At 43.5% G+C, this 16,174-nt stretch overlaps 1 protein-coding gene across 7 annotated transcripts in view; it reads left to right on the top strand.

Annotated features, from left to right (window-relative positions):
• PDS5A (PDS5 cohesin associated factor A) overlaps positions 1–16,174 on the top strand; it is a 170,995-nt gene that overhangs the window by 142,365 nt on the left and 12,456 nt on the right. For all 7 annotated transcript variants that reach the window (XM_042843417.2, XM_005286368.5, XM_042843420.2 and 4 more), the window contains 6 exons: positions 3,367–3,503; positions 5,587–5,710; positions 5,981–6,185; positions 6,708–6,822; positions 14,021–14,153; positions 14,822–14,941. In XM_042843417.2, coding sequence (XP_042699351.1) covers positions 3,367–3,503; positions 5,587–5,710; positions 5,981–6,185; positions 6,708–6,822; positions 14,021–14,153; positions 14,822–14,941 — 834 coding nt within the window. The remainder of the gene's footprint in view (positions 1–3,366; positions 3,504–5,586; positions 5,711–5,980; positions 6,186–6,707; positions 6,823–14,020; positions 14,154–14,821; positions 14,942–16,174) is intronic.

Below are 16,174 nucleotides of genomic sequence, written 5' to 3' on the forward strand. Positions count from 1 at the left end.
AAACAGATAGTTTACCATAAGTAGTTAGCACATATTCTAAGGCAGGGATAGTAAATAGGCAGACTGTGGTCCAAATCCGGACTGCCAAATTGGACCGCAGGGGCAGAGGTGATGTGTGGTCATGTTCTTTCCCCCAATTTCTCCTGATGCCTCTGAAGGATATGCCCAGAAGCGAGGAGGCAGCACCTGCCCTTGGGAGCAGTGCTCTCCAGCAGCAGGGAAGGTGAAACAGCCTCATGTTGGGAGGAGGAGGAAGAGCTTAGACAGCCGCCCTGCTGCTTCCTCCCTCCTCTCCCCCCATGCTACAGGGACACGTGGAGAGTGCTGCTGCCAGGGGGAATGCTACTTCCTCGCAGTCCCTGGAGCCTCCCTCCCTCCTAGCGGTCCCCAGAGGCTTCTCCAGCCCCTTCATCCACCCACTTCCCTGCTCTAACCGGCCTCTTTCCCTACCCAGTCCGCCTCCAATCACCCACTTCTGCCACATCCCAGCCTCCCCCCATCTCACTGGGGCTGTTATTTGGAGTCTCTTTTTGGTCCCTCCTGCTACCCGGAGCCTCCTTCCTGCACCTCTGCTATCTCAGCCCCCAAAGGGGCATTGCACCGCTAGCTGGATCATAGTCCAACAGCTTCACCTCCTGGCTCTGAGCTCAAAAATACTCAAACACACTCACACCCTACTTTGCTGCCCAGATCCCAGCCCATACCCATTCCTCTTCCCCCTGTCCCATCTCTACTAGTTGGCTCAAATGGGGACAAAGAGAAACACTTGGAGGGGGCAAATAGCAATGCCAGGTGGCTCTGGCCCGCCCCGTGCATCCTGGTTTCAGTTTAAGGAAATAAGGTCACCTAACACTGAGCAGGGTGGGCGGGAGCTTGGGGAGACAATTGGGGAGTTAGGGGAGGGAAGCTGGGGGGGTGAGCTCGGCCTTGATTATACGTTGACCAAGAGATTTGAACGTTGACAAAAAATAATTGACTACCCCTGTTATAAGGGACCATTCAAAGTGAAGTGGCCCATTAACACCTCTGTAGTCATAGGGCATAAAGGGGGGGGGGCCTTGGGGCTCTGAACTTTAGCCACCAGATGGGGCTTGGAGCTTCAGCCGCTGGGGTGAGGGGGAGCTTGGTGATCCAGCTTCAGCTACCGGGGGAGGGGGGGGAGAGGAAGGAGGCGGGGAGGTGGGTCTTGGTACACCAGGCTTCAGCCCTGCAGGGTGCACTGGGGCTCAAAGCTTTAGCCCTGGGGGGAGTGCTGGGGCTTGGGGTTCCCCGTGGCTCTGCTCCTGGTTTCAAGCCCGCAGGGAGTACCAGTGCTCTGGGCTTCAGCCCCACGGTTCCAGTTTCAGCCTCACAAGGGGTGCCGGAACTCATGGCATTAGTCCTGGGGGGAGCGCTGGGGTTCTGGGCTGTCTACGGCTCTGCTCCTAGTTTCAGTCCTTCGGGGGCGCCAGGACTTGGGGTGCTGGCTTCAGCCCCATAGGGAGCGCTGGGTCTTGGGGCTCTGGGCTCCAGCCCTGCAGGGAGCGCTGGGATGTGGGGCTCCAGGCTTCAGCCCCTCAGGTTGCTCTGGGGCTTGGGTATTTGGGCTTCAACCAGCAGGGAGCACTGAGGCTCTGGCTTCAGCTGGGACTCAGGGCTTTAGCCCTAGGGGGGAACACTGGGGTTTGGGGCTCCCCGTTGCTCCACTCCCACTTTCAGCCCAGTGGGGGCACCGGGGCTCAGGGGGCCAAGCTTCAGCTGTGGAGCCCTGTGGCCCTCTGAAACTGGCTCATGTACCCCTGGTTGAGAACTGCTGCCTTGGAATATGTGCTAGCTATTTAGGCTAAATTATCTGTTTTATCTTGTATTTAGCTATGACACTCTGAGTACCTTTCACAAACCAGAAGAAGAGCTTTGTGTAGATCGAAAGCTTGTCTCTCTCACCAACAGAAGTTGAGCCAATAAAAAGAGATTTCCTCACCCACCTAGTCACTCTAATACCCTGGGACCGACATGGCTAGAACAACGCTTCTTAAAACTAAAACTTTGTCACTGCTTATAGTATTGTAGCTTATGTGGCCATAGAAATACACACTGTTGCAATGTCAGTGGAAATTGTGCAGTGAGGTGTTCTGTCCTATCTTCTGGGTATTCAGTATTCTGAATATTAAGCTTTACTTTGTTTTATGCAGAGATTCAAATGACTAGTTCTTCTGGTTATAAAGGTGTCCTGTAAACTGATGCACTGTCATATTACTGAATCTATAGGCAGACCAAGCTGAAATAACAACAGAGTGTGATGAACTCCTTTCACCCATCTTTACAGGATATTTAGTGTGAACCTAATTATAACTAAGGTTAAGATTCTGTCACGGGTATTTTTAATAGAAGTCAGGGACATGTTGTGGGTAATAAAAAATGCACGGAAGCGCATGAAGAGTCAACTTTTACTAAAAATACCTGGGAGGGGGAGAGAGACTAACAGTTGGGGAGCGCTGCCTGGAGCTGACCTCTGGCAGCTGCTCCTGTGGCAGGGGCTGACTGCTGCTGCTCCAACCCAGGCTGCTGCTTCAACCCTGGGACTGACCACTGCTCCGGCGGCCCCAGGCCTGGCAGCTGCTCGAGCCCTGCCATTGTGGAAGAAGTCCCGGAGGTCATGACCTCTCTGACAGAATCGTAGTTTTAATTATGACCATTTCAGGGGTGAATGTCTGGTTAATGGGTAGCAACTTTTTTTATTGGTAGACTTTTTTATGAGGTATTAGGAAGAGTCCCTACATCTAACCCCACCTCTGTGTCTATGATATTTTCCATTTTCATGCAGTAAAATATAATCTATATTCCTCTGATTTCTTCTACTCTTTGATAGGATTGTCTTTTTTGCTGCTATTATCAAATGTTCAGTAGAATCATCCAGAAACCATTTTGCACCTCTTCATTTATTTCCACTCAACTTCTGTATCAAGTTCATCTTCACCTCTAAGGCTTTGGAAATTTCTCCCAATGTCTACAGAACATCTCTCCTTTCTTACTATTCCACTTCAAAGTCTCTTTGCTTTATCCCAATCTCCTTGTCTGTCTTCCCTCTGTATTCTTCTCTCAGTTCATTTTTTCTTCCATGCTGCATCCCCATCCCAATATGCCATGCATTTATCCATTCTTTGCTTAAATACCTGCTTCTAAAACCCTTTTTCAAGCAAGGAACTACATCCACTTTTCCAGATAAATAAAAAGTTTACTACTTCATTTTTTTCCTTTTTAAAGTCTGCATTTTATTGAGCAGTAGCCTATACAGATTATAATTTGATTACAATAGATTTTGGTGTTTTATTTACCTTAGTTGCTATTAAAATTACCAATTTGTTTTCATGTGTTCATCTTTAATAGGTGCAAGCAATTAAACTTTTGGTACGCTGGCTCTTGGGTATGAAAAACAACCAGTCTAAATCTGCAAATTCAACACTCCGGTTATTATCAGCTATGTTGGTCAGTGAAGGAGACTTAACAGAACAGAAGAGAATCAGGTCAAATTATGTTCTTTTCTTTTTCAGACTCTTCCATCTATTTTGTTGTAGAATTTCAGTGAATATTATGAATTTAGGGTTTTTTCAATAGCTGAGGAAGGATTTTTGACAGGATTTTACAAGGCGTGCAGAGAACAGGATAATGGGGCAATGTAAAACAGCTGGTTAGGGAGTATAATTATAGTTGCTGAATGGCATATATATAAAAAGTATGTGTGTTGCTACCCCTAATCTAAATTTAATAGCAATCTAATCGGAACCCTGTAGACATCTTGATGCTTATTAGAAAAGACCTCTGGGAACATCTTTCCATTATTAGGATTGATTGATCAGCTTTAATATGTTTAAGACCCTGGCAGCTTCTGTTGGAGCTCCCAAGGATGGGATCACTTCATACCTCCAATCAAATAAACCATAAATGGAGAAACGGAGGAAAGGGAAGGAAATCACTGGAACAAAAATATTACAGATTCCACTCTTCCAGAATATTTTTTTGTAATTTTGTTTTTTTGTAGTAACTAAACTCTCATTTAAAAAAAAAAATAGCCCTTTTGATTGTGAAGAAACATTGATTAAAGAATACTCTGCACTTCTATAAAGCCTTTCTTCAAAGGATCTCAGAGACCTTTGCAAATATTAATTAATCCTGACAACATACTTGTGAGATAGGATTCCCGTTTTATAGATGTTTTGTCTGGTGCCTTGTTTATTCAGCTAGTCATTAGCAGAGATAGCACCCATGCACTGACACCATTTCCTATCTTAATTATGATGGTTACTTCTCCGTTAAGCCAGCCTTGCAGAAAGATATATTCAGACAGACAACAGCAACAAAATGCTAGTTCCACCCCCTCAGTTAACTTCAAAGCCTAAATATACATTTCTATGTACATGGTAATTTCGAGGGGCTCTCTGATACCATGATTACGTGCCCCTATATAAAAGTCTAGATGGGATAAAACCATTTAAATTAATAAATTTGGAAATCTAAGTAACAAACTACAAATGTGGTATCTTTCCTCCAACCTTGAGGATATGTGTACTTTTTACTGTTGCTAGAGGTTTCTGTTACAGAAGGCCCCATCTTGCCAGGAAATCCACATTGACCGACCCCCATTGACTTCAGTAGATTGGAATCCACCTTCATGATTTTTTTTTTTTTTTTGCAAGATCAGGCCTAAGTCATTGTCAGGAGCTTGTAGAGTGATAGGTTTGCCCTGGATCATTGCAGTCCCAAGTCTTTTACAGAACTGAAGTGGAAACCAAAGACTTACAGTTTGAGCATTTGGAACATTGTATGCCTAGACATTTATAACTTTTTAATGTAGAATTTAATGTTAGGTGAGAAAAAGTTGTATGTTATAGAAAAACTTTATCTGATCATTTGGTTCTGGGATTCAGAGCCACCAGTCCAGACTAACCTCTTGGTTTTTTACTGAGCCCATCAATCAGTGTGCCAATGACCAGATAATTTTGTTGGGAACTCCTTCCCTTTTATGGTAGTCCAAGTCTCCACTTTCTGTTGAGAGCTCCCTCTTCTTATTCAAGGGAAGAAAAAATTGAAGGAAGTGAAAGTTGTCAGCAGGTGTGAGAAAGAACTGTTAACTCTATAATCGACTAATATTGTTCTAGGATGAAAAGAGGAGTATTTTACTTACGAGCATATAATCTTCTGGCAAGTTACAGCAAACAAGTAACTAAAAAACAAACCCTGGAAAATACCAACAATAAGCTTGAAATACTAGATATTACACAGTGGAAAAAATAATATAAAAATTAAACCTGCAGTGTCAGCCTTTTGGAGTCAGTATAGCAGATGATGCCATGAAAATCAAAAACTTAAACTAATTGATTCTTTGAACTTCTTATCAAGCTGAAATAATATTTTAAGGAGAAAAGAGTCATCTTCATATGATTTCTTCCTAACGAGGTTAGTTTAGATTAAGAGCCTAAAACCATATTGCTGACAGCTGGTTTACAGAGGTTCTTATTCACAATTTTTTAATTGAGTGGTTTTGTAAAAGAAGGGGAAAAAATACATAAAAAATTTGAGTATAATGATTTTTCTTTTATGTTTTTGTAGTAAATCAGATATGTCTCGTCTCCGACTGGCTGCTGGTAGTGCCATAATGAAGCTTGCACAGGAACCTTGTTACCATGAAATAATTACCCCAGAGCAGTTCCAGCTCTGTGCACTTGTCATTAATGTAAGTAACTGCTCTTGAATTATGAAGTGATGGTTAACAAGACTATATTGCATCCTCACCACAGAGCTCTTGTTGATGCTAAGATTTGATGTTTCCCTTTCTGCAGTGCAGCTTTAAAAAAAAAAAAAGTTCTGAACACTTCAAATATCACATTATGTCTAGTCATCTTTTTAAAGTATGTCCCCTAACTACCCAGTTTTAGATTTTTCTGTTATGTTTAAGGGACTAAGATTTTTGTAGTTGCACTGTTTTGTGTTTTTGCTACTACAGGATGAGTGTTATCAAGTGAGACAGATATTTGCTCAGAAGTTGCACAAGGCACTTGTGAAGTTACTGCTCCCATTGGAATACATGGCAATCTTTGCCTTGTGTGCCAAAGACCCTGTGAAAGAGAGAAGAGCACATGCCAGACAGTGTTTGCTCAAAAATATCAGTATACGAAGAGAGTATATTAAGCAGAACCCTATGGCTAATGGTGAGTACTGTGTTAAAATGTATTCAGAGTGTAAACTTTGAAGACTAAACTTTATGAGAAGCTTTTAAAAAATTAAGTAAATGATCTTGTCTAGCATTTTGCACAAAAGTATGTTTTCATGGTGATTTTTTTTCTGGTTCTTATGGAGCTAGTGCAACAAATTTAATTAACTTATTTTGTCTAGCAGTTCCCTTATCCTCTTTATAAAGTATTTTTCTGTACTCTACCAATAATTATATTTTTGAATACAAGTTGTTACCTTTTTAGTTAAGATAGCTGTTCAAATCAGTTTTTTTCTTCTACAAAAATAAAACTGTCAAATTCTGACTTGTTTGGTTTTTCTTTTTGTAATAAGATGAAACAGCTTTACAGTATTCTTGATGCATTAAAACTTGCAAGCTAATATGTGGATGTATCAAAACTTAGCATTGCATATTCATGTAAAAACAAATTAACTGAAATTCTGGGGTTCTTATTCTCTCTGCATGTATATTTAAGTTGCTTATATGTTTATTATTCCAGAAAAGCTGTTATCTCTGCTGCCTGAATATGTGGTACCATATATGATTCATTTACTGGCGCACGATCCAGATTTCACAAAACCTCAGGATGTTGATCAGCTTCGTGATATCAAAGAGTAAGTATCAAGTCAGTCCAGAATAATTGAGACTAGAATAATTTTTCTGTGTTTGAAAATGTGAAGATGAAGCCATCACTCTTATTATGAAGGAGAACTATCAATAAAGGCATTCTATAGATCTGTTTTCTTAGAAGCGAATAACTGATCTTGGAACGAAAGCAACAGCTATCTGTTCAGCACTGTGTTCTAAAAGCTGAAATAGCAAAAGACGTTTCTTCACAAGTATAATAATTTAATAAATGTTTTAGGTTTTTTAAATGAAATTGATCATTTTAGATCCACTCACTCAGGCATATTTAATCCCTGGAAAATGATACAAGGACAGCCATCTTCCGTGCACAGTGTTACAGACTGTAGATAACTTTTTATGCTGCTTGAAGAACTCTGCTTTGTAGAAACTGAATATTTTGTAATAGGACATTGTTTGTTCTGATTCTCAGTTCTATTTCACAGTATTCTGTTTCCTAGGAGTATTTGTTGTATTCCCAGAAAAGTTGACACCATTAGAGTTACTATGTAATGTGCATGAAAACACTTAAAATTGGTATTTCAAAAATTATTTAAATTGTACATACAAAATTATTATTAATTTTACTAGGTGTCTGACACTTAAATTGAGAAAAATAATGACACTGGGAGATTGATGCTACTTCATCCTTCACTTACACAGTTGTGTGTGTCTATGTGTAACTTACTAGCATCCTATGATCACCCATTGCCCTGAGATTCCTGCTGTACTTAAGTAAGGCAGGCTGACTGCATCTTAGTATTATTAGCATAATTTGTTATACATCATGACCTCATTTATCATCTTCATTGGTTCCTACTCTGTACCTTCTGCATCATCCCATATACCTGAAATAGCCTTTCTATTTCTTTTGAAATACACCATGCTTCCTCTGTCTCTCTTCAAGGAACTTTTCAAAACACACGTATTCCATTAAGTATTCCAGCTCTAATGGCTGCTCCCCGCACCCCTGTGGGTACGTTTTGCTTTTTTCCTTGGGTTTTCATTTTGTGCCTTGAGACTTTAAGACCTTTAGGACAAAGGCCTGTTATCTTTCTGGCACTGACCTTCTACTGTAAAGCATGGTATAACTATGTGGTGCTATAGAAATAATAAGCAATAAATGACTAGTATAAATAGCCCAATCCACCCATTTCCTCTTCAGTCTTTTTTGCATCTTTCACCTAGACATGTGTAGGGTGCCTCAGTCTAAACCTGACTTCTGAGTTGCCTGACTGTGCAGAAAACAGAGGCAGCTGAAGACTGTCCTACCACAAGCTCTGCTTTTTATCCAAGACTTACCTGCTGAAAGCACTCCCATTTTCTGGAATGTACTTTCTCACCACAGATCCTGAATAATAGTGAAGATTTTAATTATTGGCTGTTTAAAAGTACTCCTCCAAGGGAGTATTAATTTGTGCACAAAGCTTTTCTAGGACTCCCTCTTAGAGCACTCTTACATGAATTCTCTTCCCACACAGTTCCTCACAGAGTGGCTGAACAAAAAAATTGACCACTCCAAAAAAAGAAAAACTCCATTCTTCTTTGAGTTCCTATGGGTACTCCACTTAAGGTGGGAATGTGCCCCACATGCCTTTGATTGGACACTTTTGGTACCAGTGCCCATTCGGTCTGCACATGCGTCCTAGCTATATACCTGTACCGAGGGCATATAGAACTGTGGCAGACAAATCACCCTCAGTTCCTTCTCAACCACTTCAGCCTGAGAGAGAGTGGCTAGTGTTGCCTGGTTCTTTAGCTAGCTTACTCTTTCTTAGTTTTAGTTAGTTAATTAGGTTAGCAACTAGGTTTTGTTTTGTTTTTTCAGTTGTCTCATTTCCCCCCCCCCGAAACTCCTAATCTCTTCTTTTCTTCTCCTCATCACCACCCAGGCTATCTCCTTCCCTTTGAAGGTACATTTTCTTCCTTGGGACCTGCTTAAATTCTGAGAGTGTAAACGTTGCCTCACTTGATTGGAGTCTTTCCCAGTTAGTGACAGCCACTCTCACTGTATCACTGCTTAGAGAATACTCACATTCCATCTATATGCAAGATAGGCTCAATGTTCGAGAGTAGGTCTAGGAAGAATAGGGAGATAAAGTTTCATCTCTTCATGATCTGAGCAGACACTTCTGTCGGGATCATGAGAGGGAACTCAACAACTATACTCAGATATTTCTCACCAGGGGCTTCTCAGAAATAAATCTTCTTGCCACCGCCGCCAACAAGAAGCATAAAGCTTGTTTGAGAAGTTATCTAGGTTGTCACTTCCTGTTGTATACCTATCCTCTGACACCTCTCATCCACAGAGTCTTAAACAATACCAAGCAGGAGAAAGCCAAAGTCATTTTAATTACACCAACTTTGCCAAGACAGGTTCCCATATCTAATTTGTCTCTCATCTCACCCTATCATCAGTCTTCCATTAGCACCTGAACACCTCACTCAAGAGTCTGGAAACATTCTTCACTCTAGTCTCAGCATTCTGTGACTCAAGGCTTTGTTCCTGGTTGGCTCTCAAGGTACAGCTCTGTTGCTGTAGAGAGATTCAGAAGATACTGTTGAATAGCTCAAAAGATTCAAGTGGGAAGACTTGCCTACAAAAATGGAAGAGATTCTACCACTAGGGTACCCAGCAATACCTGTTTCTTGTCGAATCTCCCCTCTTTGAGATTCTAGAGTATCTTTTCAGTTTGATGAGCACAGACCTCTCTGAACTCTACTAAAATTCACCTGACAGCTGTCATGATGTTCCATTCCCCTGTGGAAGGGTTCTTGGTATTAGCTCATCCTACGACTTCTAGGTTCATCAAAGGATTATCTAACCTTTTTTTGCCTGTCAGGGAACTCACCCCAGCATGGGATTTGAATTTGGCCTCAACTGTCTGAAGACACCTCCCTTTGAGCTGTTGGTCAGGTGCTCAGTTTCACAGTTATGCCTGACAATGGCATTCTTGGTGACTGTCATCTCCACTTAAAGAATCTTTGAGCTAGGAGCTTTGAAGGCTGATCCTACTCAGTTTTTTTTTTTAAAAGATAAAGGTCTCTCTCTGACCAAATCCCCAGTTTTTACCAAAGTTGACCTCAGATTTTCCTATCAATTAGATATTTCATCTGCCAGTCCTACAGCTTAAACCATCTGTCTAGGTAGGAAGCTGCTCCTCATATCTTGGATGTTAGGAGATGGTTAGCCTGGGAGTTGGTCAGAATTTTAGGGTGTCTCCCAGATTCTCTTTCTTTCGCAGACAGAGATAAAGGGGTTCTGGTGTCCACCCAAAGACTCTCCAAATAGATTTCGGGTTGTATTCTCTCCTGCTACAAAGCTGCTGATGTTGAGCATTGTCTTAGAGGTATATCCCATTCCACAAGATCTCAGTCTACCTCTGTGGCCCTACTGAAAGATGTACCTGTTACAGAAAACTGCAAAGCTGCCACATGTGCTTACAGCCATACTTACTCAAAGCACTGTGCCTTAGTGCAGGCATCTCAGGCAGATGCTGCCTTTGGGACTGCTGTCCTGCTGATGGTCTTAGACGAGGGGTAGTCAATTATTTTTTGTCAAAGTCCATATTTGGTCAAGGTATAATCAAGGTCCAGACCCGCACCCAGCTGTCCTTCCCTAACCCCTCGATCGCCCCCTAAATTCCCCAATCGCCCGCCAGTTCCCTACCTGGAGAGTAGAATGAACTTATTTCCCTACACTGAAAACGGGACATACAGAGCTGGCCTGAGCAACCTGCTGTTACCGCTCACTCTCCACCCCCAAACGTTTCTCCGTGCCCCCAATTGAGCCAAGTAGCAGAGATGGGGTAGGGGGGGAAGAGGAATGGGCTGGGATCTGGGCAGCAAATCAGGGTGTGTTAGGGTTACCATACGTCCGGATTTCCCCGGACATGTCCTCCTTTTGTGTGCTAAAAATAGCGTCCGGGGAGAATTTGTAAAGCACTCACAATGTCCGGGATTAGCAGAGAGTGGCTGGGAGGGCTGCAGGGAAGTCCCGGGCTGGACTCAGGAGCAGCTGTAGAGGAGCCGGATCCGCCCTGCATTCTGAGCCAGCAGCTGCCTTGCAGCCCAGTCCGGCAACACTGTGCAGGGCCAGACCGGGTTTTGTTGTGCAGGGCCAGACCGGGTTTTGTTGTGCTGGGGAGCTCAGCCACGTGTCCGGCTCGGCTGCACAGAGCCCAACACTCTGTTCTGAGCAGCAGGGTAAGGAGGTCAGGGGGCAGGAAGGTTCTGGAGGTGGAGGTCAAGAAACGGGGGGGGCTTTTTGGGGGGAGTGGAGAAAGTTTTGGGCAGTCAGGGTACAGGTAGGGGGTAGGGTCCTGGGGGGCAGTTGGGGGGGGTCTTAGGAGGGGGCAGTTAGGGGACAAGGAGCGGGGGGGGGGTAGGGGGCTGGGAGTTCTGGGGGGGAGCTGTCAGGGGGCAGGAGTGGAGAGAGGGATCGGAGCAGTCGGGACAGGGAGCAGAGGGGTTTAGATGGGTTGGGAGTTCTGGGGGGGGCTGTCAGGGGGCAGGAGTGCGGAGAGGGATCGGAGCAGTCAGGGGACAGGGAGCAGAGGGGTTTAGATGGGTTGGGAGTTCTGGGGGGGGGCTGTCAGTGGGTGGGGAGTGGTTGGATGGGGCGTGGGAGTCCCAGGGGTCTGTCTGGGGGTGGGGGTGTGGATAAAGGTTGGGGCAGTCAGGGGACAAGAGGCAGGGAGGCTTAGATAGTCCTGGGGGGCAGTTAGGGGCAGGGGTCCCAGGAGGGGGTAGTCAGGGGACAAGGAACGGGGGGAGGGTTGGGAGGTCAGGGGGGGGCGGGAAGTGGGAGGGGCAGGGGCGGGGCTAGGGCGGGGCTCCTCCCGTCCTCTTTTTTGCTCGCTGAAATATGGTAACCCTAGGGTGTGTGTGAGAGTACTTTTGAGCTCAGAGCCAGGAGGTGAAGCTATTGAATTATGATACAGATAGCAATGCGATGTCCCTTTGGGGGCTGGGATAGCAGAGGGGCAGGAAGGAGGCTCCAGGCAGTGGGAGGGACCAAGGATACTCCAGATAGCAGCCCTGGGGAAATGGGGAAAGGCCGGGATCTGTGTTCCTTGTAAGCTGTGTGCTTGGGCGGCCATGCAGGAGAAATTTAAGTGCCCATGCGCACAGCCGGCAGCATGTAGTCAGGTGCCCTTCCTGCCATGTTTCTCTGTGCTGCAGCTGCTTCCAGGAACCTCCTGCTGGCTGTGGGGAGGGTAGTGGGGGCTGGCAAGGGAGGGAGCTGATGTCAGAGTGTCCCCCTGCTCCTCTACCCCATCTCTGCAGAGCAGGGTAGAGGGGACAGCCTGGCTCAGGAGGTCTTGGAGCTTTGGAGGTCTGAATGGCGAGTGTCTGAGTGCCTTTCTTAAAGAGACAGTGCACTGTTTCTGAGATTTCCCCAGCAGCTAGCATGCTCATGCTCTCTCTCTCTCTCTCTCTCTCTCTCTCTCTCTCTGCCCATGTACCCCATCTCCACAAAGCAGGGGAGGGGAGACAACAGGGTTCAGGACAGAGCAGGAGAGCTTTTAGTAAGTGTCTTAAAGAGACAGCTCATGGCTTTCCCCAGCAGCTAGCGCACACACTGTCTGTCTCTCTCTCTCTCTGTGTGCGCATGTCTCACACACACCCTCTGTCTCTTTCACACTCAACTCCCAACACATACTTGTATTGTTGTTGTTGGTACTTTTTGGTACTTCCTGCAATGCACATCTATTCTCTGTAATTTTATTCTTTCAAAGTGTTATTTTAGTGTTTTGACTGGTCTATGCATTTCATAAGTTTTATTTCTCTTACACTTAAATTTAATTCTTTGAGTAGTGAGCTCTAAAATGCCTAATCTATCCTGGCTGGAGTAATTATTCCTATTGTAACTTTTTAAAAATATATATTCTGGGTTCTAGTCATGGCGGTGGGAGAGGAGTGTTGGATAGTGGCTAATGCAGAGGTTACCAGCTGGATAGGCAAGCACTCTAATTTGGCTTGTTTATTCTGAAAGGCAATGTGGCTGAGACTTGGGTCTACCATATTATAAACCTAGGTTCTATTTTCATCCCTTCCGGATGTTACCTTGTGCAGCCCCTCAGTTAACTTACTTTTAAATTGCTGAGGGAGGCATTGATGCTTGCCTGCCTTCTAGTGTAGGAGTAAGAATTATTGTTCAATAATAAGGCTTGTGAAAGGCTTCTTGGCTATCAGATCAGTGCACTTTGCCGAAAGGTACTTTGTGGGAGAGTGTCTCTCTGTCACCTAGAAGGAATATTGCCTATGTTTGTGATACAATGGAACAGGCAGCTGGATTCAACCAAAATGTGAGACATCTGTCTCCATTATTGGGAGCTTCTTCAGGGGTGATGGAACAATTTTTAGAGTCAGAGTGCTAAAAACCATTGAATAGAACTGTAAACCCTGAATACGATGAAAACCATGTATTTGTTTGCTATTACTACTTCCAGACCCCCAGCACTGGTAGTTCCAGTGCCCCTGATTTGCTTGTTACATCAGCTCTCTGTTAAATATCCTTTCTTTTGCATGATAGTGATAAAAGGATATATACAACAAGGAGAAATTATCAGTAATCCATCTTCTTTCTTCCCTTCATTTTCTCTGATATTTTTTTATTTTGTGAGGTTAGCTCATGGAAGTGAACTAACTAAGGAGAAAGTGAATGAGTTGGACTTTTTATATAGGCCTTGATTGAGTCTTTTCCACACAAACAATTACCATAAAATTCATTTTTCATGCTTCTTTAATCTAGAGTTCACGCAGGGCTTGATCCAAAGCCCATTAAAGTCAATCCAGAATAGTTAGTTAATTTTGTGGTACAGGTATTTCAGTGTAGTTTCAAGTTAACTTGACATTTTAAGATCTGTAAATATATATGTGTGTGTGTTCTAAACTGGGTTGGTGGTATTAAAAGACCTATAAATTCAAGCATGAACCACACACGGAATTTAAAACATATATGCCATTTACAGATTTTTAAATGTCAAGTTTACTTGAAACTATACTGAAATACCCCTGTGCCACACACACACACACACACACACTTTACCCACAGTTTTTTAAGACTCTGCTGTTATAGCTGATAGATCTAATAGAAGAATGTTTTAAAGATGTTGCTATTCCTGCTCCACATATGGAGATCACAATATCAAACATGGTATTTAGTTACTTGTGTTTCATTAGGTGCCTGTGGTTCATGCTTGAAGTTTTAATGACAAAGAATGAGAACAACAGCCATGCCTTCATGAAAAAGATGGCAGAAAACATCAAGCTTACCCGGGATGCTCAGTCTCCTGATGAGCCTAAGGCCAATGAAGTAAGAAATATGATTCACTTGAGGAGTGGTGGTTGAGAGCAGAAAGGTTTCACCATCAGATGTACAAGACGACACACAAGATGTTAGCGCAAAACCAGAAATGTTTATTGTCCTCTAGAGAGAACGTTAGTTGTAAGCAATGTACATATGTTACTTATCTCCAGGTTTTAAAAAAAATTGTTGATTTTAGCAGTGCACAGCAGTAAGCTAAGTTGAATAAATTGCATTTGTTAAATATTGTCTCCTATTCAGTGTTAATTGTTTCACTACAGCCCTGAACTTTTAGTTGCATGTAGATGTTAGACAGTTTCTTCTCTGTGGAAATAATTTAACATGTATAACTACTATGAATGTCTACTGTTGGAGTAAGAAACTGATTGGTGTGTTTGAGTGAGCAATAGCCATCAGATGTGCTTTATATGTCTAAGATATTTTTCATTATTCATTCAGAAGTATTTTATAGAAAATAAACTGGGAACTACAGAGAGGGGCAAGGTGTGATGAGGAGCGAAGCATGCTGTTAATTCTTTAAGAGTAAAATATGTTCTTAATAGCTGATACAGAATTATTTTTGCTCATTGATTATACATTTTAAGAGTACATTCTTGCTACTCTTACGAAAATTATAAATAATATCTAAAACACCGTTTCCCTTTTTTTCCCCTCAGAAACTCTATACAGTATGTGATGTAGCACTGTGTGTAATCAACAGCAAGAGTGCTTTATGTAATGCAGATTCACCAAAGGACCCCGTATTGCCAACCAAATTTTTTACGCAACCTGAAAAGGTAATTTCGTTAATTCATTTTCTGGGAAGAGTAATACAAATACTTTGTGACTTAACTTTCCAGGCTATATCATAATTTAAAATACAGAGTTGGGAGGAAAGCTTGTATTTGTTATAAAAAGTATCTGCTTATATAGCACAAATTGTATGCTAAGCCATCTGTCCATCTTGAGCAGTTGCAGCTAAAGTTGTTCGTTACCAGGCGATAGTTATTTAAAATACTGATGGTTTAACTGACATTGACAGGACATTGTATTAAGGAGTTGTGCACCTGCCAGGAGGGAGAAATGAAAAATCCAAAACACAAAGAGAAAGAAATGGAATTCAAAGCTGGCAAAAAAGTATAGAGAGAAAACTGATAGATCAGTGATTACATTTTAAAACATCCTACATATATTTAATTCTGATAATTGTTTGCTGTAGTGCATTTAATTTAAAAAAAAAATCCTTTTAATATAATCTTTAGCCTCTTGGGATTTAAGATTTCCTTGGGCAACCTCATTGTCACCAGTAGAACCCTGTATCACACTATCATAATCAGGACATAAATTGCTGAAGTAGAGTAAAATGAATTCTACAGGATAGATTTTAATTTCTGGTTGTGCAAGAGAATACATCTTAAAATTTCCAGTATCATAAACAGAGACCCCTTCCAGAGCCTGATATTTCAAAAGTTAAATGATGTAACTTGGTAGTTTACTTGCATCATTATGGAGTATCAAATACTATAGTGATGCAGGCCAAGTGAGCATGTAGATCGGGGTGGGCAAACTTTTGGGCCTGAGGGCCGCATCGGGTTTTGTAAATTGTATGGAGGGCCGGTTAGGGGAGGGGGTTGTGGCCCAGCCCCCGCCTCCTGTCTGCCCCCCCTCCCAGGACTCCTGCCCCATCCAACCCCCCCGTTCCCTGACGGCCCCCTTCCCTGCAACCCCTGCCCCATTCACACACCCCTGTCCCCTGACCACCCCCGCTGCCCCATCTAACCCCTCCTCTCATTCCTGATGTACCCCTGCCCCCATTCAACCCCCTGTTCCACCCGACCCCTATCCACACCCCCTGACCACCACCCCGAACTCCTCTGCCCTCTATCCAACCCCCCCTTGCTCTGTGTCCCCTTACCGCGCTGCCTGGAGCACCGGTGGCTGGCGGTGCTACAGCCGCGCAGCCCGGCTGGAGCCAGCCACACCGTCGCCGCTGCCACCACGCAGCACGGAGACCGGTCAGGCCGGGCTCT

The sequence above is a fragment of the Chrysemys picta genome, chromosome 5 (assembly GCF_011386835.1).
Source record: "Chrysemys picta bellii isolate R12L10 chromosome 5, ASM1138683v2, whole genome shotgun sequence".
Classification (NCBI taxonomy): Eukaryota; Metazoa; Chordata; order Testudines; family Emydidae; genus Chrysemys; species Chrysemys picta.